General features: G+C 47.4%; 1 protein-coding gene across 3 annotated transcripts; it reads right to left on the reverse strand.

Moving 5' to 3' along the window:
* Nucleotides 1-15: 15 nt before the first annotated feature.
* TMEM150C (transmembrane protein 150C) lies at nt 16-21,517 on the reverse strand. Of its 3 annotated transcripts, none has more exons than XM_061479538.1 (8): nt 21,457-21,517; nt 9,485-9,566; nt 8,373-8,426; nt 8,221-8,253; nt 8,053-8,120; nt 4,831-4,958; nt 2,476-2,653; nt 16-293 (listed from the first exon to the last, which is right to left on the reverse strand). In XM_061479538.1, exons 2-8 carry the CDS (start codon nt 9,562-9,564, stop codon nt 85-87), a joined length of 750 nt encoding a protein of 249 aa, XP_061335522.1. In that variant the 5' UTR covers nt 9,565-9,566; nt 21,457-21,517; the 3' UTR covers nt 16-84. The 3 variants fall into 3 exon arrangements, with proteins under 3 accessions (XP_061335522.1, XP_061335530.1, XP_061335512.1); XM_061479546.1 differs by having other exon boundaries at nt 9,485-9,569; nt 21,457-21,511; XM_061479528.1 differs by lacking the exon at nt 21,457-21,517 and adding an exon at nt 21,347-21,446.
* Nucleotides 21,518-23,602: the final 2,085 nt, after the last annotated feature.

Consider the following 23,602-nt stretch of genomic DNA (forward strand, 5'->3'; position numbering starts at 1 on the left):
GAAAATAAACTCAAAGAAGTGTAAATGAGGTCATGTTTAACCCATGAGACCACACCTACCCCACTCCCCCCATCAGAGCACCAGCTACACCTGATCCGTCTGGTACTCAGAGGCTTCTGACAGGCTTTCAGAGAAGCTCAGAAAGTTCTCCTGATACTCAGAGCAAACGATTTCAAATCTGTAGTGCCTGAACTCTGCTGCGAAGGTACCAAAGAAGCACACAAGGCACATCACCAGGCCCCACTGGATCCTGGAGGCATGCATGTGAATGCCCTGTGCCATGAGGATAAAATCTGGAAGAGGAAAGTCAAGGAGAACTAATGGGAGCAGAGACACCAACTGGCATGAGAGAAAGCCAACAGGGAAGACAATCAAATCTTAACAAAGTCCCCTGGATGACAGTCAACCCATCCAGCAATCAGGAAAGCATGAACATGGAGGGCAAAGATGGAAGGGATGTCAGGTATCCAACAACACCCATGGAGAGCAGCAGCTCTCCTATACATACCAGGGCTTCCTGATCCCAATTCAGGCTGATAAACATTTACCCACTGGCTTGCTTGCACATCCAACTATCCAGTGACAGAGCCAGCAAGCTGGGGATCTGGCTGTGGACCCCTACCTGCCAGGAGCCTCCCAGCAGGAACTGGAACAGACCTCTGCACTAGAGGCAATGGGAGCACCTTTCAACCTGTGCAATCCTTCTTTCTCTTCACAGCACCTGCAAAATCATCCCTTTCTGTGAAATCTGGAAGCATCAGTCTACATTGTATGGCATGTTATGCTGACAGGAAAACCAACACTTGTCAGAGCCAGAAACTGTCCTCCAGGCTCATGTATACTTCTTGGATTGCATACTGGCTGGCATCAGCGTCTCGCTGCTTGCTGTGTCTTGGGTTGTGCTGGAGTACTCCATAAAAGCAAATCTCAGCTCCCCTGAAGCAGAGGACACCTTCCTGAGCTGGGGACCTGCTCTAGCCCAATGCTCATCTCTAAACCTACTGGCTTTCTTGTGTCAGGAGGTCCTCCACATTCCAAGAATGCAGGATCACACATCTTCACAGGTACAACAAACAAGTAAGTAAGCAGCCTCTCCCATGCTTTAACTGCACAATGCAGGTAATTGGGGACTTTTCTTCTTGGGCTTAGTGTAAGTGATGAAAGCTTTATTTTAGCAAACAGCATTCTGTGTCTGGCTTTAAGGATCTTCTGCCTTTGCTGTAGTGTAAGAGTTATGCACAAGCTGCATGGGATAGGGAGCCAGCTCCAAGCCCTTGCAAAGCCGGGGTTGGGAGGCAAGAATGGGAGCCAAGAAGGCCCAAGGCCTTCAGCACCAAGCAGGTGGCTGGGCAGGGCTGAGTGCACCCAGCATGTCAGTACAGGAGTAGCAACACCCTGGCTTACCTGGCTACTCCTGGCACAGACCTCAGAAAACGGCAGCAGAGCAGAAGCCCATCTCCTAGCATGCAGCCCTGCCTACCCCAACACATGTTGGGGGAGCTATGGGCTTGGGGCAAATGAGGAGGGGAGCACCACAAGAGTCAGGCAAAGTCCCACATTATGAATACCAAAGCATGATGCTCAGATACAAATTTTTCCAAGGAAGCTTAAGAGGCGATTGATGATACATCTTCATACCCATCTGCTATTCCTATGGACACTGGCTGAAATGTTCCAAACCAACTGAGTGACTAAGGAATTGTTTTATGAATAGGCTGTTACATGAAGAGGGGGATTAGCTTATTCCTCACCATTTATTCCTGTTTTCTTGTTTAATCCCAGAGCTAACGTTGATGCAACTATGCAGTGAATGGATCCACCTTAAACAAATACCCAGAGCACATGCTGCTGGTGTGAACTGAAGGGCTGGAGTGGGGCTGACAGGCACAAGGTGGAGAGGAAGCCACATGTACATCCAGTCTGAGTGACCCTAGACCCCACAGCCCATAATTCATAAAGCACCTAGGCTTAACCCAAGGTCCACATGACTCAGCAGCTCTAAACTGTGATAACTGTCTTAAAAAGCAGCAGAGCTGGATGCAGTACCAGGGAGCATTTCAACAAGCACATCAAAATCTTTTTGTCTTCAGAAACCTGACTTCTTCCTTCATTCCTTTGTTCTCCTGAGCATGTTTATCTCGGTATTTTGCATGATCTTAAATGCTACTGTGTAGGTAAGCAGCAGTGTTATTACATCACACAGATACTATTCAATATTGTAACCCCTTTGGATATTACTAAGTTTTAGAGATCTTTATGAAGTAAGAAAGCCCACCTATGAAGCAGTGTGTCCTGGAAAAACACAAGTACCAAAATGAGCCAATCATAGGATCATGCCATAAACACAAGCTGAGCAGCATTCCTTAATTCTTTGAGATCCTAGGAAGAGATGTGAGAAGAGCCAGCACTCCCTGCTGCAGCATGTGTCAGACATGTATGACACCCAGCTTCCCAGGGAGCGGGACAAAAGGATACAGAGCACCATGCAGAGGGTGATGCTGGCTGACAGGGCGACTCGTGGAATCCCGACTTTCCGCCCCTCATTCTTCAGGTTGATCTTGAGGGTGAGGGCAGACTGGATCCAGCACGCCAAGGTCCCAAAACCAAAGGTCAGTGATGTGCCCACAAGGTGGATCTCCTCATCACTGGAAAGCTAGGAACAAATAAAACAGTGACTGTTTGGATGCAACAGGGATTATTTGCTATCTACCTTGGATTGCTGCTGGGGTGGGATAAAGGAGAGTGGGAATCACTGGGGTTTGAGACAAAGATGCTGTACCATTTCTTCTGGCAGATGTGCAAGGTGTAACATAATCAAGATGAGCTGACAGCTGTTACAGTCAAGCAGATCTTCTGCCCAAGGCCCAAGCACAGTGGAAAACACAGTTGCTTGGTGACTGTCTCCACAGCTCCCTGACAAGATTCACCAATGCAGAGCTCAGAAATAAATCCTTCCCTGGCTTGATGCAATAGCCAGGATAGGCAAGAACAACCTGCTGTGGCCTTGTACAGGTCTATGCAATGGATGCAAACTGTGAATCCAGCCTCATGGAGCAGTGCTGCCTGGAGCAAAGGGCTCCCGTGTCTCACGGGGGTCAATGACTGTGCAATACTGCAAGGCAAAGGGACAGATAGGTTCAACAAGCAAGAATCTCCAAAGAGAACCCTTGAGGCTGTAATTCCATTCAGAAAGTCCAGCATGGACAAGACTTAAGCCAAACAATTTCCTTCTTCCCTCTGCCTCAGACGCTTTTCTAGAAAGTCTGTAACTCCTCCCTGCAGCCTTGATTCCTGTTTGGTGATTCAACAAATTCCCATCAAACAAGACACAATATGCAAGGTAACAGCCCAGTTACTGAGCCTTCGCTGATCCCTTTCCTTCCTACCTCGAGTTTTTTTTTTTTCAAAGGTATGTCCAAATCATAGCACAGGCAAAAATGGGATTGAGCTGCCCTTCCCAAGGTAGCCCACTACAAGGGACTCAGCCAACAATGTCCCTCTAACACATACAACCTGTAATTTTCTGGAAATATTATTTCATCAGAAATATGCCACATTCAGCTCAGCAGTCAGGCAGGAAAAAAACATGGACTAAGGTCTCATTACCATACACTTTCATGGCTTGGCAAAAAATATAAGCAGAGATACAGGTAACTAACAAGTAATTAGTTCAGAATTTATAACCAGATATGATTCAAAGTACCCACTTCTAAATCACAATTATTTGCTCTGAGGAATGAAAAAGGAAGGAGAGGTTGAAACTGCTTTCTAGTGCCTGCTTTGTACTAGAAATACTCTTCCCACATCTGGACAAAGCTGTTACAAAAGCCTCATAGCTCCTAGCTGGGAAGCTCTTGTTAAAAAACGACTTGTGCTGTGGAGTTAGGAAAATCAGGTCCAAAACAGTCAAATTACCTCACACCTCACTCAAAAAAAAGAAGCAACCAAACAAAAAGATGATGGCTGTAAAGGACAAAAAGTTCCTGCAATTGCTCCACGACCCAAACAGGTACTCACCCCCCACAAAACGAGTACTTTTTCTGTACTAGCAAGAGAAACAACTCCCTGCCTGCAAACCCAGGAAAGACAACAGCCTACACTGACCTATCTCTGTTCCTGCCATTTCTGGGGGTCATTACTTGCACATAATGAAAGAGACAGAGCATCAAAGACAGCAAAGGGATGGGGAAATCCAAGTGACACTGCCTTGATTTTCACTGCAGAACTAACAGACACCCATGATCACAGTGGACACCCAACCCTACAGAGCAACACTGTGGCACTGGCAGCTTGTCTGTGTAACACTGCAGAACAGATCGAGAATCAGAGATACTGCATTGAGGCGCCTCTCACATTAGTAAAAGTCCCTCTCGTGGCCAGTCTGAGGACAAGCAAGAGATAGATTTAAACGTATTTCAGAGGAAGGACACACAACTATTTCCCCTGTACGGGCACCTGTGCGTCTGTTGGCACAGATGCATACATAAACTCAGTCTTTTTACCTAGGACCATCTGTGCCAACACCCAGGGCTCAAGAGTTTGAATAGGTTCTCTGTCCGGCTTTTGGCAGGTCAAGTGCAAGCATGCTGATGCAAATCCTGCCGGGAACACATGAAAAATGACTGTGGCCCTTCATCTCAGCATGCTAGTGGAGCCACAGAGGTGGCAGAGCAGCTACGAGAAGGGCTGCAGCACAGCCAGACACATGATCTTCTGAGCTCACATCACAGGTAGTTCAAAGGCCTAAGCAGATCACCTAGAAAGGCAGATCCTCACAGCAAAAGGAACCTCAGAGTACGGACACAGCAGCCCAAGCCTGGAGTGGAGTACCTGGAAGTTGCCGAGTAGGGTCATCCCAAAAGAGGCCGAGCATAATGCCACCAGGCCGCTGACATTCAGCCAAGGGTTTAGCACCTTCGGCTTCAGCTGAATGAAGCGCAGGATAGCCAAAACAAGTACTGAGAAGGAAACAGAATGCAAGGCGTGTCATTAGGTAGAACATGCAGCAATAACCCACCTGGCTGGGAACTCAAAAACCCCTCACCCTCTTCCCACCCAGGGGCAGAGCTCAGTGCACGCTAGCTAACTGAGTGCTTCTGCATGGCCCTCTCCTGCGTAGTCATGGATGAGACTAAGCACAGGAAGCATTGCTCTTGTAATCCAGTTACACCAAGCTCCCATGTTTCCTTTTCCCATGATGTTTTTTGTCTAGGATATGGGTTGCAAATTTTCTGGGGGAAAGAACACCACCTTCCTATTTGCCTGTGGAGTTCCCAGCACATAGGCTATCACATATATACCATGCAGCCACATCACAGCAGCTCGGCTTGAATCAAGTTTCACTCCACTCATGAGCTCTCTTGTGGTAGGTACATCAAACTCCACTTGCATTAGAAAATGTATGGATAACACACACATATTTCTGCAGGTTTTGCCAAAATGCCCACTGCCTCTTCTCTTCTGGACTGCGTCCCTGGTGCCATGAACATAAGCCAAAATATGGCACTAATGTTCTGGGAAAACTGGAAGAGCAGTCCTTCCAAGCTTATAATTAGCCCAAGCACTCTGATAAGTTATATGATACATGATATGACATGATATGATATAACCCCAGGAGATATTCACATCATATATTCTTGCCCTCCCTAAGGAATGCTGCATGGAACAACACAGAAAGCCAGGCAATCATTTGGCCTTCAGATGGGATTCAAACCAGACCACTAAAAAGCAATACAGATGAACAGGGAAATTTACTGGTTGCTGCCAAACACCTTCTTATGCTTATGCTCAAACACACAGCATGCAGGTCATATTGTAAATTGCCTGTGTGAATCCCATCAGGCCCCATGGACTTGTAAACATTCAGCCGATACAGCTAGTCCATTACAATTCTAGCATCCACAAATGGAGAGTCACCATTCCTGTACTGACTCAGGGGACCATACAGCCCAAGGTCCATCAGTATTATTAAAGACTGAGGCAAAAAAAAAACAGTGAATGTCTCTGCTTTATCTTAATCTATTAGTCAGGTGACCATCTTCAACAAGTATCAGTCCCATGTTTTCTTTAGACCTCTTGCTATTAACATACTTTAAAAAGCCCCTCTTGTCATCTAACACATCATTAGCCAGTTTCAACTCTGAGTTTTTGCCTTCCGTGTCTTCCCCCTCCATATATGAACTACAGCTCTGTAATCTTCCTGCAAAGCCTGACCTTGCCTCCAGAGACCATACAATTTCTTCTTCCTCTTATGCACCACGAGGAGTTCCCTGTTCAGCAAAGCTGGTCTTCTGCTCCACTTGCTTCACTTATGACACATTGGGATTGCATGCTCCTGTGCTTCTAAAGGGTGATTCTTAAAAACTGACCAGCACTGATGGACTCCTAAACCCTCAAAAGCAGATTCCCAGGGTACTCTTCTAAACAACTCCCTGAACAGTTTAAAGTTTGCTTTCTTGAAATCCGGTGCTGCAATTCTGCTGTCCTTTTTCTCATTACAACACACTTTGAACTCAACCATTTCATGATCACTATGGCCAAGGCAGCCACCTACCAGCAAGTCTCCCACAATACATTTGCAGTCTGGAGGTTCCCTGGTTATATTTCTTCTTGTCATGGGAAGAAGCAGCAACAAAACTGTACAGTACAGCTTAGCTTCATAAAGCTTCTGTTTACCTGCCTTCTTCACACCAGCTGCTCTCCTCACACTCGTGACTGCTACCCTCATGTCCACACAATGCACATGTTGAATGATCATCAAGCCAACTCCTGACTTTTCATAACACGCTTGGACTTGCTGGGATTTGGTGCAGGTCCACAAAGGCTGCATGAACAGAGTGATCTGCAGAAATGGGGCCTTACCTGGAAGCAGCTGCAAAGGCAGGCATGTACTTACTGCTGTCAAACAGCTACATTAATGTAAGAAGCAGCATGCTATGCACATGTTGTTTTAAGTGGTTTGGGGGGCAGAAGTTTAAATCATATCATGGTAATTACATTGCACTGGGTGTCAGGCACACAAATAAGATGTGTGCAAGACCTGGCCTTAGCACAAACTGAAGCCAGAATTATTTCTACTAATTGAGACCCTGGCTCAATATGTACATCAGGATCTAAGTTTGAAATAAAGCCATACACAGAAACAAGGTGTAAGGATGCCTGAAGTCCACTCTCAAGTGATACTTGAAACAAGGAAATTCATGTAAAAGTTCATGACTAAACATTTTACCAGGTTTTACATCTGAAGCCTCATTTTCATTATGTCAGATTAAGACTGGTAAAGTATCTTACTAGTGCACATACAGGTCTGGATTAATTTCAAACTCAGCTGAATTGAATTTCCCAGGTTTCTGAGAAGAAACACTGTGCCTTTCACAGGCAGCAAGGGTGGAATCCATACTTTGACAGAATAGCTCAGAGCAAACTGTAAATCACCTCATACAGGAAAAGACAAATGCAAGTATTACTAAAGAAGAGCAAATCATGGAATGAGTTATTTGCCTTTTAAGTTTGGGATAATTTGCTCAAAATACGTACAGGTGAAGGTAACAAACAGTTTTAAGAACCAAAAACAGACAACTTTTTTCAAGTACTAGTCAGATATTTCTTGTCTTTATGGTGTTTCCCCTCTCACTTCCACTGCTGGAAAACGTCAGTGAACTTTCACAGATTAAGTAACAGAATTTAGGAAGGGGTGAGAGAGGACTTCAGTATGGATGCTGTTCTGCATAATCAGTTGCCTCATTTGTTGATATTCCCATGCAATTATCTCACATTTACAGATTACAACAAAGCCCCAACGTACAATGAAAAACACAGATTCAAGACCAAGGATAAATCAGAATAAATCAGAAACCAATAAAGCACAAATGCATCCAGCTTCATTCTGCCTTTCTACAAAAGAAGACAAAAATGATACCATCTTAATCAGTGGTAATTGCAGTTTAAATTATTTCACAACATCAAGAACATGTATGGGATATCACTTATGTTTCAGTGACTTCTTAAAACAAATGATGAGAGAGAAAGAGACATTTCCCTGGTGGTTCCTACCTAGAAATGCCGCCATGTTCATGACTTGGCTAAACACGCAGCTTGCAGGAGGTGCGTCACCTGCAATACTTGGGAAATACAAAGTGTGTCATGGTAACTCTAGATGGCAAAGACATAAATAACAGCCATTAGTCAGAACAGTAATTGGAAGAAAAATCATCCGCTTACCTTATATAAGGTGGTCTTTTGGAACCGGGTGTCCTAAGAGAGATAGATGCATAGGAACAAAGAGTCAAGATTTTCTTTGCTATTTAGCTTTCACTGGTTTATTATTCTAAAGAAACAAGTGACTGACCGTAAAGCCCACAACCAGTTCTTACCTATCCAGTACATTTAGTGGGATAATTTTGTTATCCTCCACTGCTATAAAGTACCTGAAAAGAAAAAAAAAACAAAACACAAAACAACAAAAGATGAAAACAGTGCAAGACCTCATCCTGGCTTCAATTCCAAATATCCCTCAAACAATACATTAAGTGTCTCAAAGCCCACTGGCAGGACCAGGTGGAGGCAGCCTGTGTTCCTCTGTTCAAGCAGGCAGTTTTGCTCACTTCCCAGCCTAACTATGCACCTTTCTTTGTCTTGCATGTTTTGCATGGTCAGGTAGACAAACAGGGTCATTGAATTGAGCTGCCTTAAAAATAACCAACCAGGTGAATGTTTTCATTTTTAATCTGAAGAATTTGATCCACCTGGTTTACCTTGGTGCCTCAGGAAAAAGCTGTTTTAATGCAGACAGCATGGGACAAGAACAAGCAACAGATCAAATAAATGGCTTAAGTTGCCCCCACTGCTGAAAAGTAACATCCACAGGACAGTCAAAGTCATATCCTACAATATAACTGCTTCTCAAGCTGAGCACAGCTGCTGATTGCACATTTATCACTCCCAAATTCATGCTGCAGTGGTCTGCCTTCATGCTTGGAGAGACCCCACCTCAGGAAAATGCATGTCTCATGGGCATTTTTGTACAAAGCCTTAAGTGAGAAAGTGAGGTGTCAGCATTAAGATGCTGGCAGGTTGCCACTGCAGTGCTGGATGCTGTAGATTTTGAGTCTGCACCCCAAAGCAGGGCCTAAGTGTTTCTCCATGAGCTTTGCCCAGTCATTTAAAGACAGCATGACGAAAGGGGATTTTTGCATTTTTGTCTGTCTCTTTTCAAGCAGCTCCCACCAGTAACATGGGCCAGGAAGAAGGCAAGGTCAGAATCTTGGCCTGGGGAGCACAGTAACTCAGCAACAAAAATATGATCCTCCAGGCCATGAACTGGTACAGACTGGTCCCTGCCCCTGTCATTTGCCTTCCCAACCCACAATAACTCAAGGACAGAGCATCCCCAAAAAACTCTCCATATGCAGCCCACACCACAGCAGTACTTCCAACTGCCCCAGCTTCATTTGCTCTCTCAAATTACCAGCAGAAGATAACTTACACTATCCATAATCCAGCTGATGTAAACACAGTAAACACAAGAGGTAAAAACATCCACACGCTGTATTTCTTGCCATCCATACCTGCTAGAAACAAAGAACAAAGTAAAAACAAAAGAAAGAGGGCAGAGTTACCCACCCATCTCACACACACACCACTTTGAAAGCAGGAAGAGCATCCACACATCCACAGGTGCTGAAGCATTCCAAGATCAAGCTCCTAACAGGCAGCAGGCGCTGCAAACATTTCATACTGTTATTACTGCCATAAGGGGTTAAGCTGCTGCACACTGGCAGCATCATCTGTGCTGTGCATAAAAACCAAGGCATAGAGCCTAGAGTTGTGGAGGGGGAGACTTTTCAGACATACCTACAGAATTTGAGTGGCTTTCTAAGTATTTTTCTCCAGCATTTTCCACAAGGTGACACTGCAAGACCCGCAGCACTAAGTCCCTGCTACTTTCCATAGGCATAAGGCAAAGCAGCCTCCTTCCCAGGATCATTACCGATTCCACACATGCTGCCTCAGCAAAGCCTGCAGCATGAAGAGAGAAGGATGCACGTGCCGTTTCCTCATGTCCACAAAGCACATGATCTGCTCCCATCCTGGTTGCAGCAGTCAGCTAAAAATAGCCTTCAGCCACATCCAGAGCAGAGCCAAGCTCAAGTGCCAGCACCCAAAGAACTGTCAGGACAAGGCGTTGCAAACAGGATCAGCTCTTGACATGTAGGCACTGTGAAATCCTGCAAGGGGCTAGGGATGCTGCATACACCACCTCCTGAGGAAGCATTTGTCCTCCAGGCAAGACTACTCAGTGAGCACCTGAGACGCAGGGGCTGTTCCTGTGACATGTGCAATTCAGAAATGCTGCTGTGTTGCTGTGCTGTGGTCAGAGTCCTGTGCCTCCCTGACAGTTCTCTGACAACAGATCAAATATTTCCTCATGCTCTGTCCTCCTCCGTAAGTGTTCTTCCAGGCACTGGCATAGCCAAGAGACATAGAGAGCAAACAACGCGAGGCTCAAGGCTCCAGCACCTGCTTTAGTTTCACCACAGCAGCAGCACCTGCACCCCTGCATTCTGCAGCCTTCTCTCTCCTGCAGCCTGCTGTAGGGCAGGCATTCCCTGGGGTCACTGTGGTCCACACAGGACAGTGAGGCACCCTGGGGTGTTAAGGCAGCTCAGGCATGGTGGCCTTTCACTACAGCCTGCTTGTATTTGCAGCTCAGTTGTCTCATCCAGGTCCTTAAAGCAATGACTCTTCCATTTGCTCCAGAGAAGAAAAGAAGTTGTCCTCCTCTCAGTTCTCCAGGCCTTCCTATATCTGCTGCACGGGAACCATGGTCTCTCTGGGCTGTTACTCTGCTCTCTCCCCTCTGTGATTACCCACAGAAAAGAGTGAGCATCCTCACTGTGTCACAGCCAGCTCCCTAGCTCACCACTCCCACAAGACAGCCATGGGCTGCAAAGGCAACACTGGCCTAACACTGCTTGGGTCCCACAGAGGCAGAGACTGAAGGAACCGAGGTCAGGCTCCTCAGACCCTTCAGAAAGCAGGGCAACATCAGGTTTGCCCCTACAGGTCTTCCCTGTACATCACCTGGCAGGCACACAGAAGAACACCCTTGCAGTACCCTGAGCCACACTACACTTGCAAAAAACCATGAGGCCACGGTTTGGTACTATCTGTACAGATAGCCTCAAGTGAGGCTGAACTGCAAATATTAAAAGACAGAAAAGCAATCAGATAATGTTTCCTCCCTGGCTTGGGAGCACAGAGAACTGCAGACAGGGAGCATGAAATGATGTAAGTATTAAGTACATCAATTTAAAAGGCAGTCAGCTCCGACATGAATCCAGATTTTTAGCACAGTGTAACAGGTCAGAGGAAATTATCAATGAGGGTGGACTCATCTCATCTCTATTTGTTTTCTCCTGCACAGGAGACACAAAGCATTTCATAGCTCTGTTCCCCATACAGCCCCTGCTGTAGCAGTTGCAATTACTCTGCAAAGTGCTGCCCCTGCACTTATGCAGCCCATCAACATGCAGCAGCATCCCTTATCTGGTGTTACTGTTGTTCTGGTACTGGGAGACCTGGACCAGAAATGTCCTGGACCAGGTGCTGTGTCCCTGGCAGTACAGTCCCCAAATGCCAGTACACACGGCAGCCGCAGCCATAGCCAAGTTCCCCATTCCTGTCTTGGCTGAAAGGAAGTGGACAGGTCACCTTCTGTTACAGCCCACGTTTCCTCTGCAACGTAATTGCTGCTAACCAGTGCTCAACACTCCTTTCTCTGGTGGTGGATGGACTAAGCCAAGGTAACACAATTCTTTCAGGTCAGGGGATGGCAGATCTTATGATTTATCCTTCCTCTTTGGAAAGGTACAAAGGATTCATTTACGCAATAAAAGCAAATACTAGCCGTTACACTTGTCATCATTAACCGAATGCCACAGCTCCTCCATGTTCCAGCATGCCTCCCAGACAAGAAACAGCAGCCTCTGAAAGATATTTCATCGTTGTCTGTCATGAAGAGAGGAAGGTGGCACAGGACTTTTATGGGGCTTTTCCCCCAGGCGAAGCAGCAAGTCAGCACACAGAGAGGGAGATTCCAGACCAGGATGAGGCAGAGAAATGTAAAAACGCTGTCCATTTAACCATTACTCTCTGCTGAGCTCTGCAATGGAGCAGGGGTAGGTCTGGAGCTCAGCCTCATCAAAGTCAGTGCGACATAGCCACAGACTCCCTTGGAAAACAGCCCTGTGTTCAATATTCACTATGCCATACAGAGTCCCCTTTATTGACCACTAACAGAAAATGACATCCAAAATCACTGCATATTAATCGTCTAGCCTTGTATGGTCTTCCATCAAAGAGAAGGACACTCTTACAAAGCCTACTACCTGTGGACCTTGCCGTCACCATCCTAGCTAGCTAGGCCATGGCAGTTAAACTTCAGGTGTAAAGGGTGGAGCCAGTTCTGCGCAAGCTGCGCCTCACCTAAAACATCCACTGCGCAGGCCAGAAGAGCTTACTCTTACTTGTCTGCATGGGCGGGCGAGGGTCTAAACGGTAGGTGACAAGGTGCATGGGAAGCTGCAGATCCAACCTTGCATGTGGGCGGACCAGAGCATGGGTAGCTTGAGTTAGCTCAGGAGTTGACAGTTGTGGTCAGACACTTCCTGATTACCTAAGCAGCCTTTTTTCCAATCAGATTTGGATATCCCACTTGCCCTTGGTCATCGTGCTTGTAGTAAGCGTGGTTAAAGCCCTTCCCAAATCTTCACTCGCGAAGCCAAGCCATCGAATGACTATGGCAGAGCTCAGCACCCCAATAGGAAGCCAGGTCCATAGTTTGGAGCAACACATTCATTTCAACTGGTTAAAAAGAAACACCTAGAGAACACATTCCTTGCGCACCTCTCAGCATGGCTGGGCTCACACCAAAGAGGAAGGACAGCACTCCCAGGGAGTACAACAGTGACCTCTGTGGAGCCAGGTTTTCACCAGAGCTCAGCGCAGCCAGGGCTGGGATGTTTTGGAAAACAGGCACTCCACATCAGGCCAGCCAGCCATACAGGTTGCCGAGCTCTATGTAAACCTGCCTCTCACAGCAGCAACAAGAACTGACCAGGAAAGTATGCTGCCACTATGCACCCTCCTCCCACAGGCTCCACATAGAATGGGTGCAGGACAGCATGAGCAAGGACTCTCTGGCATACCCTTGGAGGAGAGCAGGCGAGCAATGACTGGACCAACAGTGTTGCTGGCCCCTGGCAGCCCACATGGGAGTGAACTGCCTGCATCTAGTGGATGAAATACCAACAGAAGGAGAGAAGGGTCCCTTTCCCCCATGTCCCCAAATAGCAACACCTTCCAATGCTATTGACATATCCCACATGTGCTTGAAGATGTTTCAACATACCCACGTGGGCAGAGGAAGGTTTAAACCCAGGACTCAGCTCCTGCACATTTCTCATTTACTCCTTCCTGTGTTACTGGAGTGCCAAGAGCAAAGTTACATGTAACCTCACTTCCTTTCAAAGAAGCAGCCCCAAGCACATGCAAACCTGCCTACTTTTGCACTAGTGCTCAGCGGACATCATTCTCAGCAGTTCCCTTCAGATTAACCTCTCCTCTTCAGGGGTGACTCTGATGTTCTTGTCTTCAAGCTGGGAAACCTCCGTGCATGCTAAGACCAGCACCTCTAACAGCAGACAGAAATAAGAGCACAAGGAACCCAAATGACAGCCTTGCCTGCAGCACCAGGGCAGTTTAGCCAAAATAAAATGCTGAGAGCTATAGGAAAAATAACCTAAATTCTCTGTGGGAAACACAGAAACAATTTCTTTGACAGCTAATTGCTCCACAGGGATGACATAAAGCCAGCCTTGCTCTCCACAGCTCTGCTCTGCATTGCTGTCATGACCAGTGATGCCAATCTGAGCAGTCAACTCCAGCTGGCGACAACAGCCATTTTTCCTGGCCCATGTTTTCCCAAATAAACCCACTGTGCCCAGAAGGCAGTTGGTAATTGCACAGACCCATTTGTCTTCCATTTTTAAGGCTTGCTCAGTAAGCTTTCAGTGACAGAAAGCCTTCGTGGTGCAATGGATCCCCAAGGCTAATAAAAATACATTTTCAGATTCATAGAACACCCCAGCTAGAGACAGCCCACCTTCCCAAAATCTACCACTGGTTTTCCAGTCTCTCTTAACTCATGGTCTCACCCCAGAATTGCAAAAAAAACAACGAGGTTCACTCCTGCTGCCAGTTATAATGGGTCAGGGTGCAGAACTGCAAAGGGTTTCACATCAGCACTGCCACAGGGTGTGTCTTGAGAATTTCTTTTAATACAGGCTTATTCCCTTATCTCTAGTCCCATTTTTATCTCTACATCTGTTCAGATTGTGTCTACTGTTTGCTCTGCTTTTATTACCATTGCCCCACTACACCCCCTCGACCAATTAAGCTCCCATTCCTCTAATGTACGCACTTCAATTACAGCAGGCAGCTCACCAAACATGTACTGCCGCTTGCTCAAGGTTCATTTAATGTTGGCATCTTAATTTCATCTGCCAAGCAAAGGTACAGGTTCTTCCTGAAGTTGCTTTCATGAAAGAACATAAATGTAGAGGACATTAACAGCATCATATGTCTTTTTTAAGACTACAGCATGCATTTCAAGGGCCCATACACTAGCTGCATAATAAGCCAGAGCAATACTCTTGCATTCCAGAGTGTGAGGCCATTGCCCCATTTCAGAGAATAGGTACAGAGACAGAAGCACTGGGAGAAGGAGGACATTGTCCAAAACTAATGGCAAGTCATTAAGGATCACTGACAGCAACAATGAAGGGGAACAAACACAATTTGTCTTTTGGAGGAGCCCACTCTAGCTCTCTGTTGCATTTAAAAGCAAAACTAACCATAGTCAAGTGATACCTAACCACTGTAACTGAGCAGATACAAACCAGCACATTACACAACCTGCCACCTACAAGTCACAAATGCCAACATAACAAAGCAGTTATTTTCAGGTATCTCATTATCTCAATGTTCCCAGCCTGAGTGCACAATGAGAGAGACAAGGCATACCAAAGACTTGTAAGTAGTAACAGGAAAATAAAACAATGGGGTAACAGGAAAAGAAGCGATCCTGTCCCTCAGCAGGGTATGATGCTCTGCTTGTTCCAGGTACCCACTTACCATCTCAAGGGTGCACAGAAAAGCCATTTTCATTCATTTACATAACAGAGGAATGGGAAAAGGTAAACACATCTCTGGGTTGTGCAGAGATGAGGAAGCAGGAAATGCTTCAGTAATTCTGCAACAATTTTGAGAGGCAATGCTTCCACCTACAAAAAGGTCCATACGTGTTTCTTGTCTCATTTCACACACCGTAAATACATTCAGCATATTAAGGAGAAAGTTGGGCCAACACAAACCTAATGGAGACAGGGGAAGTGTACCAAAAAATGGAGCCTTCTAGTCACCAAAACATGGGGACAGATTAGGCTGTATTAGCATCTGCTTGCCCATACTATCACCTGATGAAGGTGGCAAAACACTGGCAGAGGTTGCCCAGAGAGGTGTTGGATGTGCCATCCCTGGAGACATCCAAGGCCAGGCTGGATGTGGTTCTGGACAACCTGATCTAGCTGCAAATGTCCCTGCTCATTGCAGAGGGTTTCGATTAGATGACCTTTGAAGGTACCTTCCAACCCAAACCATTCTATGATTCTACATATTCAGCCTGAAGACTTGGTAAGAAGACCATGAGACCAACAGCATGGCCTACCCAGAGATAATCCAGCATCACCCCTCTGCACTCTGTCATTCAAAGAGTGCCCTTAGTATGCTGCTTCCTTCTCCATATTGTACTTAAAGGCCACTTAGGAAACAGTGTTGAGTCTGCCCTTTCACATTTGGTGTTGTATAGACCAGGCACATCCTGCTCTAGGCTCCTGGATATTATAAAAGAAACATTAATTTGCCATAAAAAGATTATTTTGTTATAAAAGAAAATAATTTGCCACTTTAGGATGAAAGGGATGTTTTGCAAGCTTTGACAGTGATGCAGTCTGACCTGTGCAACTACATTGGCCCATGCTGACTTCCACGAGATCCCACTCATATCACGATCAGGGCTTGGGCAGTCATGGCCCTCAGCCTGCAATAGGCAAAGAAGGCAGAGGCAGGAGACAGGTAAGGCAGAATTACATACCCAGCCTAGACAGAAGGAGCTGGGTCAGTGGGCGGTGAACAGACACAGGTGCATGTGGGAACAGACACAGCTTAAAGCGAGACTTACAGTGAGCTGAGGAGCATTTGCAGGTGCTGTGTGTTTGTTTGCCCCAAGGACTCCATTCTGTTGGGAGCGCCCACTGCAAGATTCAGCCCTCAATGACCTCAGGAGCTGCAAGAGACGGGTGGCATCAGTCCCTAGCAAATCCTCATAGTGTGAGTGTGTTGCACAGCCCTTGTTCCCAGGCAGATGCCTTACTCCCTCTCCAAGAGGGGAGGTACTCAAGACTGGGGCCACTTTAGCCAGAGCTCTCCTGAGATGCAAGGGAAGCCTCTAGCAGAACCTCAATGCAGACTCAACCTCACAATCCCACACCATCACCACAAGGGTGTATTTTTAACTTGCATTATTAGCCAGCCCTTTAGTCTGGGATGCTTATGAGAATGGCACTTTGCCCAAAGTCTCATCTGAACCCCACAGTGAAGAGTTGCTAGAAAATAATGAGGGTTATTTATTTCATTGTAAACCAAAAGACAGCAAAGCTCTCCCTGCTTCAGCTATGTTGTGAGGAAAGAGTCTCTTGAAAACATCTCCTTGCCCTGCAAGTAATACACAAATGCGGGCTGATGTTGTGGCAAAGCCAACAAAATCTGAGGCACCATGCAGACAGGCTGTCCAGTAATCATCCTCCACATTAACCACCCCAATCTAATAACTGCTGCCTGAACCAGCAGCAAGCAGAACGGGTGTTTCCTCCTCCCATAAGGTACAGTGATAACAACAGTGTATTAACAGATTGATAGGGTCTGCGGAGGTGTTTTATTTCCAAAAAACATGAATGCCTTCAAGCATTTCTAATGTGCATGAGCAAGCAAAACAAAGACACGCATTACAACGGAAGGGAATAGGAAGCCTGCTGAAAGGTTTGTCCCATTATCAGGAAAACAATGTAAGTGTAGGGAGTGGTGAACACCACAGGGAAGTGAAACCTGGTGAAGAAAGAGACAGGTATGTCATGCTGACTTACAGACAGCTTTGAAGGTAAAGAAAGACAGACTAAGCTCAGAAGAGCAGACTGGACAGAGCAGTTACTCCTGGTTATATTGTCTCCTTCTCCTGTATTTTTTGGATGAGAGCGCATGCCCTAGAATGCAAGAACAGTTCCAGGTCTCACTCCCTTTGCTACCTTGCCTTGTTTCGTCCCCAGCAAACACAAAACATACACTCAAGCTACAGAGCTTCCCATGCCTAATAAGCAGGGCTCTTCTGTTCATCTCATCTTTCACTTCTCCTGCCTCTTCCACCCCTTTTTTATCTACCACTTGGAAACACAAGCTCCTTTCTTCACTGCACTTTGCAGCTCTACATTTTTGAAGATATGTGCACTGTCCTCAAAGCAGCATTTCCTTCAGCTACACGAGTCAACACCACTGGCATTTACACCAGCAGAAGTGTAAATACCAAGCAGTCTGCACTTATCAGTCATGGGGAAAACACAAGGCCTGTGAGCTTTAAGAAACAATGGCACAGCACACGGAGCAATTTTCCCTCACCAGCCTCTTCAGCCACTACTCACATGGCAAACCGAGGTCCCCTTTCTTTAGGGGGGGAGCCCAGCATAGAGGGTGTCAAGGGTATAAACTACCATGTCAGTCTTTTGGCTCCGCTGAGACCTGTGGGAGTCATTCGCCCTGAGACAAGCACAAGGTAAGCAACCATACAGAGGCGTTTCTGTGGTGTTCCTCACTGCCATGCCAGCATCTCTCATTTTCAGGAATTAGTTACATTTATTTACTGGTATTCCAGGCTGCTGCAACCATAAATTGCTGTTTGCAGGGTACCCAGGTGAGTTACAGGAGGAAGGTGACAAACAACATTTCACTTCATGCAAACCTGTTGCAAACACAATTGACAGAGGGGACCAGAGAACAGCTTCCACTCATTAATCAGGGGTCAAGCCTGCAAGCCTGCTCTGACCAGAATCTCCATCATCCAGAGCGCTTAAAACTTCTGCTGTCTTTTGAAATGTTTTCAGAGACAGACTTTTCTGTGCCGCAAGAGACAGCATTAAACCACTTCTAAGAATATTCATCTGGGCCAAGATCACACTGGGGAGACTCTCCCTGACATCAAGTCCATCACTAAGCCCTGTCACTAAAGGCCTTGGCTACACACTTTACAAACACTTCCAGGGACACTGACACCACCACTACCCTGGGCAGCCTGTTCCAATGCCTCACCACCCTTCTGGTGAAGAAATTGTTCCTAAGATCCAGGCTAAATCTCCCCTGGTGCAGCTTGAGGCTGTTACCTCTTGTCCTGTCACTTGTTACGTGGGAGGAGAGACCGACCCCATCTCACTACATACTCCTTTCAGGTAGTTGGCGATAGCGATCAGGTCCCCTCTTGAGCCTTCTCCAGACTAAAGCCCCCAGTTCCCTTAGCCGTTCCTCATCAAACTTGTGCTCCAGACCCCTCACCAGCTTCATAATCCTTCTCTGGACCTGCTCCAGCACCTCAATTTCTCTTTTGCAGTGAGAGGCCCAGAACCTAACACAGGATTTGAGGTGCGGCGTCACCAGTGCTGAGTACAGGGCCATGATCACTACACTGCTCCACTCCTCCTGACCACACTGCTTTTGTACAGGCCAGGATGCTGTTGACCTTCTTGGCTGCCTGGGTATAAGCTGCCTCATGTTCAGCTCTATCAGCACCCCCAGGTGCTTTTCCTTTGGGCAGCTTTCCAGCCACTCTTTCCCAAGCCTGCAGAGTTCCATGGGCTTGTTGTGGCCCAAGTGCAGGACCTAGTAACAGCCCTGCGGTAACAAAAATGTCTTCTTGCTCAGGCAGCCACCACTACTAATCCCAGCAGTTTGGCACAGGGAGCAGGAAATAAGACTGGGAGGGCAGAATTTCTTTCCCCAACTACCTGGATCTGCCCCACTCTGGAAATCAAAAAGAGGAATCCAGGTGCTCCCTCCACCGTTGCAGCAGACTGGCAGCAGACAGTCCCTTCCCAGGGCTCCTCATGGGAGAGGCAGTCAGACCTCTCCTACTGGCACCAGGGAGCACTTCTGCCTCCCGTCCCACCAGACCTGCCAAACGTACCCTGCTCCACACAGGAGCACAGCTCAGCAAGTGCTGGGTGCTAGGGAGGAGGCCTCTGATTGTGGCGCTGGCAAGGTGGAGGGCGGGCTTCCCTCCGGTCCTGCACACAGAAGCAGCCCTCCGTGAGGGAGGCAGGGCTGCATGCCTGCCAAAAGCAAACACTCCTCGACTAAGCGAGCAGCACTCTCACAGAGGATGCTGTTCTAGTAGGCATTTCTCCCTTGCAGGCATGACCATGCAGAAGCAACCTCAACATTAAAAATCTGCATTAAACCCCATGCAAGGTAATCTGTAGCTACTTTAACAGTTCCTTTAGCGGCTTCTGAGGCTTCATCAGTCTTCTATACCTCTCCTCCCTCTCCCCTCATTCACTGCACCCTTCTCCCTCCAATTGTTCCCAATGTGCTTTGCTTCCCTTTCACCCCTCTCATCCTGCCTTCATCACTGCACTTCAGGTGCAACCTCTGCCACCTGTAGGGATGCAAGGCCAGGGACCCAGGCACCTAGAGACCTTTACAGGTCTTCTTGAGACAGCAAAAAATACCATTATTTGTATTTTAGAAAACTGGGGTAGTGACCATGAGGTCACACAGGCAATTGGTGGCACAGAGGAGCATCCACTGAATCCTGGTCTAAGCCCTCTACTGCAACAGCAACCTCCTTATCTGCCAGCCACCCCCACCCCACCCCACCCCCCGGCCTTCACAGTTTATACTTCTCATACTCTTGCCTAGGACCATATCTCCTATTTCCCACAGACCCTCCTCTGCTTCTTTGCTCCCACTTATCCTCACAATCTCAGGCTGCCCAGAAACAGCTAGGGGAGAAGAGAAAACCATGCTAAAGAGATTTCTTCCAAGAAAAAGCAATTGGAAATGCTGGTGTTCATAGTCACACATCCCTGCTCTGCATCTGAAAAAGCAAAAACTGCAGCACAGAGAATCTTAGGCAGGGAAATGAAACAACAGCACTGACTTCCACCACCCGGGCTCAGAAAATGCCAACAGCTGGGCACAAGGAAAATAATTTGACTTTGAACAGTGAAAACAGGAGCCAGATGTTTATCAAGCAAGTATGAGTACCTGTTCTTTTTTTACCCTGTTATGCAAAGGCAGAAAGCCAGCAGGAAGAAGCCCCCTTCTTTTAGGCAGTTTTATCCATTTGAGCAAGACATAACAGGCAGTCAGTGTGCTAGGATATACCTTTCGCACCCTTCCCCCCTTCCATATTGAGTTGCTATTCATAATTAACCATGCAAGTGTACTGTTGGTTGGCGTAAGGACTGTGTGAATATCGATTAAACAGTCCTTAAGGTCACTTTCCTGAAAAGCTTTGTTAAAACAAATAATAAATAAATAAGAAGCAGAAGGGAGGGTTAGTTCAGTGTTTCTCCAACCTTTACAACCTGAAGGCTCTGAATCAAAGGTCTGGCACAAGCATGCCAGAGAAAAAGCTGACTGAGACCACAAGTGACCCCCTCAGCACCCTGGGACATTAGCACCCAGCATCGGCTTTTCCCTTTCTACCATTCATGGGCAGGATCCCACACTTCCTTCCCTAACAGACAGCACTAGGCATGAACAGCCTTGCTTGAAACCTCTTCACTCCTGCACCCCAGGCATCCCGACAGGATTTGGAGAAGGCAGGACCTTCCCACTCCACAGCCTAAACCCAGGAAATTTTCTATACAGACCCATGCGAAGAGGCCCTGGCAGATGGCCCCACCGAGCTCACCTCTCCCAACCCCGAAAGGATGCCACAGGGGCGCTCCAGGGGAAGAGGGACGCCGACACCATAATCTAGGAGCTCTCTCCCACAGCAGGCTCCTTCAGGCCCGGGGTTAAGCGGCTCTAGCCGTGTTCACCACCCTGCGCCTACACCAGCAAGCTCCGGGGCGGATAACCAGGACCGGGACTCCAGCTACTGACCGGCGCTGCGGCACCTGCCGCCGGCCCCTCAGGGAGGTGAGCGCTCGCCACCCGCAGCCCGCCTGCTCCTTCTCACCCAGACACAGCACGGCCACCGGGGAGGAAAGAAACATGCTTGCGCCAGGCAGGCCCAGGAGGGGCCGGGCTCCCAACGGCCGCTCCCAGCCGCTGCCGGACGGCTCCTACCTGCGGGCGGCTCCGCTGCCTCTGACGGCACCTCCAGCCCCGGCGGCAGCGAGCGGGGGGGAGGGGGACCCGGTAAAAGCCGCACCGCCCCGCCCCGGATAGGCGGGGACTGCAGCCAGCTCCGCGGCGGCCCTGGGGAGCCACGGGGAGGTGTGGAGGAAAATCGCGCCGCGCCCACTGTAGGGGCCCGCTGGCCTAGATCCGTGCCCGTACTGAGCCACACACCCTGCCTCTCATGACTGTCCAGCCTCGGGGAAAATCTTTCGGTCCTTCTGTATCATCATCGCACCCTAGACAAGGCCAAAACCTAACTCTGCTTAACTTTAGAGAACAGACGAAATGGTCACGCGTTAAAACACGCTCTGTATGTGTGCCAACACGGTGATCCCCATCACAATCAGCAGGCAGGTCTCAAGGGTACCTAAAGGCCATCCAAAACCTTCAGAACTCTCAAATGATGCTGTAGTCTGGTGGGGGAGCTGGGAAAATAAGGGAATGACTCCTTCATAGGTTGGTCACCTGAGGAGCTAAAAAATAAAGGTGTGTAATTGCTAAACACTCCTATTACATACCTCCCGAAGTATAGAGGTGATGACCACACTGGGAACACAAGCCAGATCAGTTCCATGATCAATGAGTCTATTGTATTACAAGTCATTACCATAAAGTACAGCGAAACAAGAACCTTAGCACAAGCCCGCCAGCCAATAAACACTAAGACAGCAAACACCAGCTGTAAGTAAGGTATGACATGCTGAAACTGTGAGATCAAGAGCAACAACTCTGAGAGCCAATAAATCAGCACTGTGACAAGTGACTATTAATCCAAAACAATGACTGCTTATCATAAATATGATTAGACACACTCTGGTCAGATCTGTCGTTATCTCGACCCTTCGTGCCCCACACTGGGCACCAGAAGGAACTGTCATGGTTTAAGCCCAGCCGGTAACTAAGAACCATGCAGCTGCTCGCTCACTCCCCCCTCCCCCTGCTCCCGGAGGGATGGGGAGGAGAATCGAAATAATGTAACTCCCACAGGTTGAGATAAGAACAGTGCAGTAACTAAGGTATAACACAGATCACTACTGCTACCACCAATAATAATAATGATAAGGGAAGTAAAAAGGGAAGAGAATACAACCACTCACCACTCACTGACCAATACCCAGCCTGACCCAAGCAGCGATCTAACCCCTATGGGCAACTGCCCCCAGTTTATATAGTGGGCATGATGTGCTGTGGTATGGAATACCTCTTTGGTTAGTTTGGGTCAGGTGTCCTGTCTCTGCTTCTTCCTGGCTTCCCCTCCTCCCTGGCAGAGCATGAGGCTCAGAAAGTCCTTGGTCAGAGTAAACATTGCTGAGCAACAACTAAAATCGGTGTTATCAGCATTGTTCCCAGGCTGAAAGTCAAAACCACAGTACTGCACCAGCTACTAAGAAGAAGAAAAATGACTGCTACTGCTGAACCCAGGACAATGCTGTTTTGAACCTCTCTGACTACCTGAGATGTCAACAAGGTAGGTTTTTCCCTCCCTAACCCTGCCAGTATAAGACTGCAGCAGCAACAGCAGCTCCAGTGGGATTTAGGGAGCTGAGATTTTGAGCTCATTAGCAAGTTAGTTATAGGTTTGAAAACCTGAAAGCAAGTAAACATCATTCAGAAAAGGGAAAGCTCCTCCATCAGATGTCCTATCTTGGAGCTTATGCTACCAGAATTCCTGTTTCTTTAGATGAACTTCTCCCTGTGGTGGAGTTGATCAAAAAATATCAGTTAGCTTTTACAGGAGAACTAGGTTTTTATTTCAAAGAGAATGCCTTGAATTTTGCTAAAACAAGGAACATTTTCATGCATTTCCTTTCTTGCTTAGTAGTTATGATTTTTTTTGGGGGGAGGGGCTTGGTTTGAACTTTCTGTTTGTTTTGGAAGTCATTTTGGCCATGTTCTCTAGTGTCAACTCCCCTTCCTCAAGATGTACGATCTCTGGGAGGCAGGAAGAGGGGGATCCATCTGCAGCTGCATGCAGGGACAAGGGTAAGTCATTAATCCTTGGTAAGGTGGGTATCAAAGCACGAGCTGCACTTGTTTCTGAGGGCTTTGGCACCACTCCTGTTCTTCTGGTAGTCAAGGTCCCCAGAAGGAC

This window comes from Pezoporus flaviventris, unplaced genomic scaffold (assembly GCF_033815535.1).
Source record: "Pezoporus flaviventris isolate CSIRO_AGI_PZ_B2104156 unplaced genomic scaffold, CSIRO_AGI_Pfla_v1 ptg000002l, whole genome shotgun sequence".
NCBI classification, from domain to species: domain Eukaryota; kingdom Metazoa; phylum Chordata; class Aves; order Psittaciformes; family Psittacidae; genus Pezoporus; species Pezoporus flaviventris.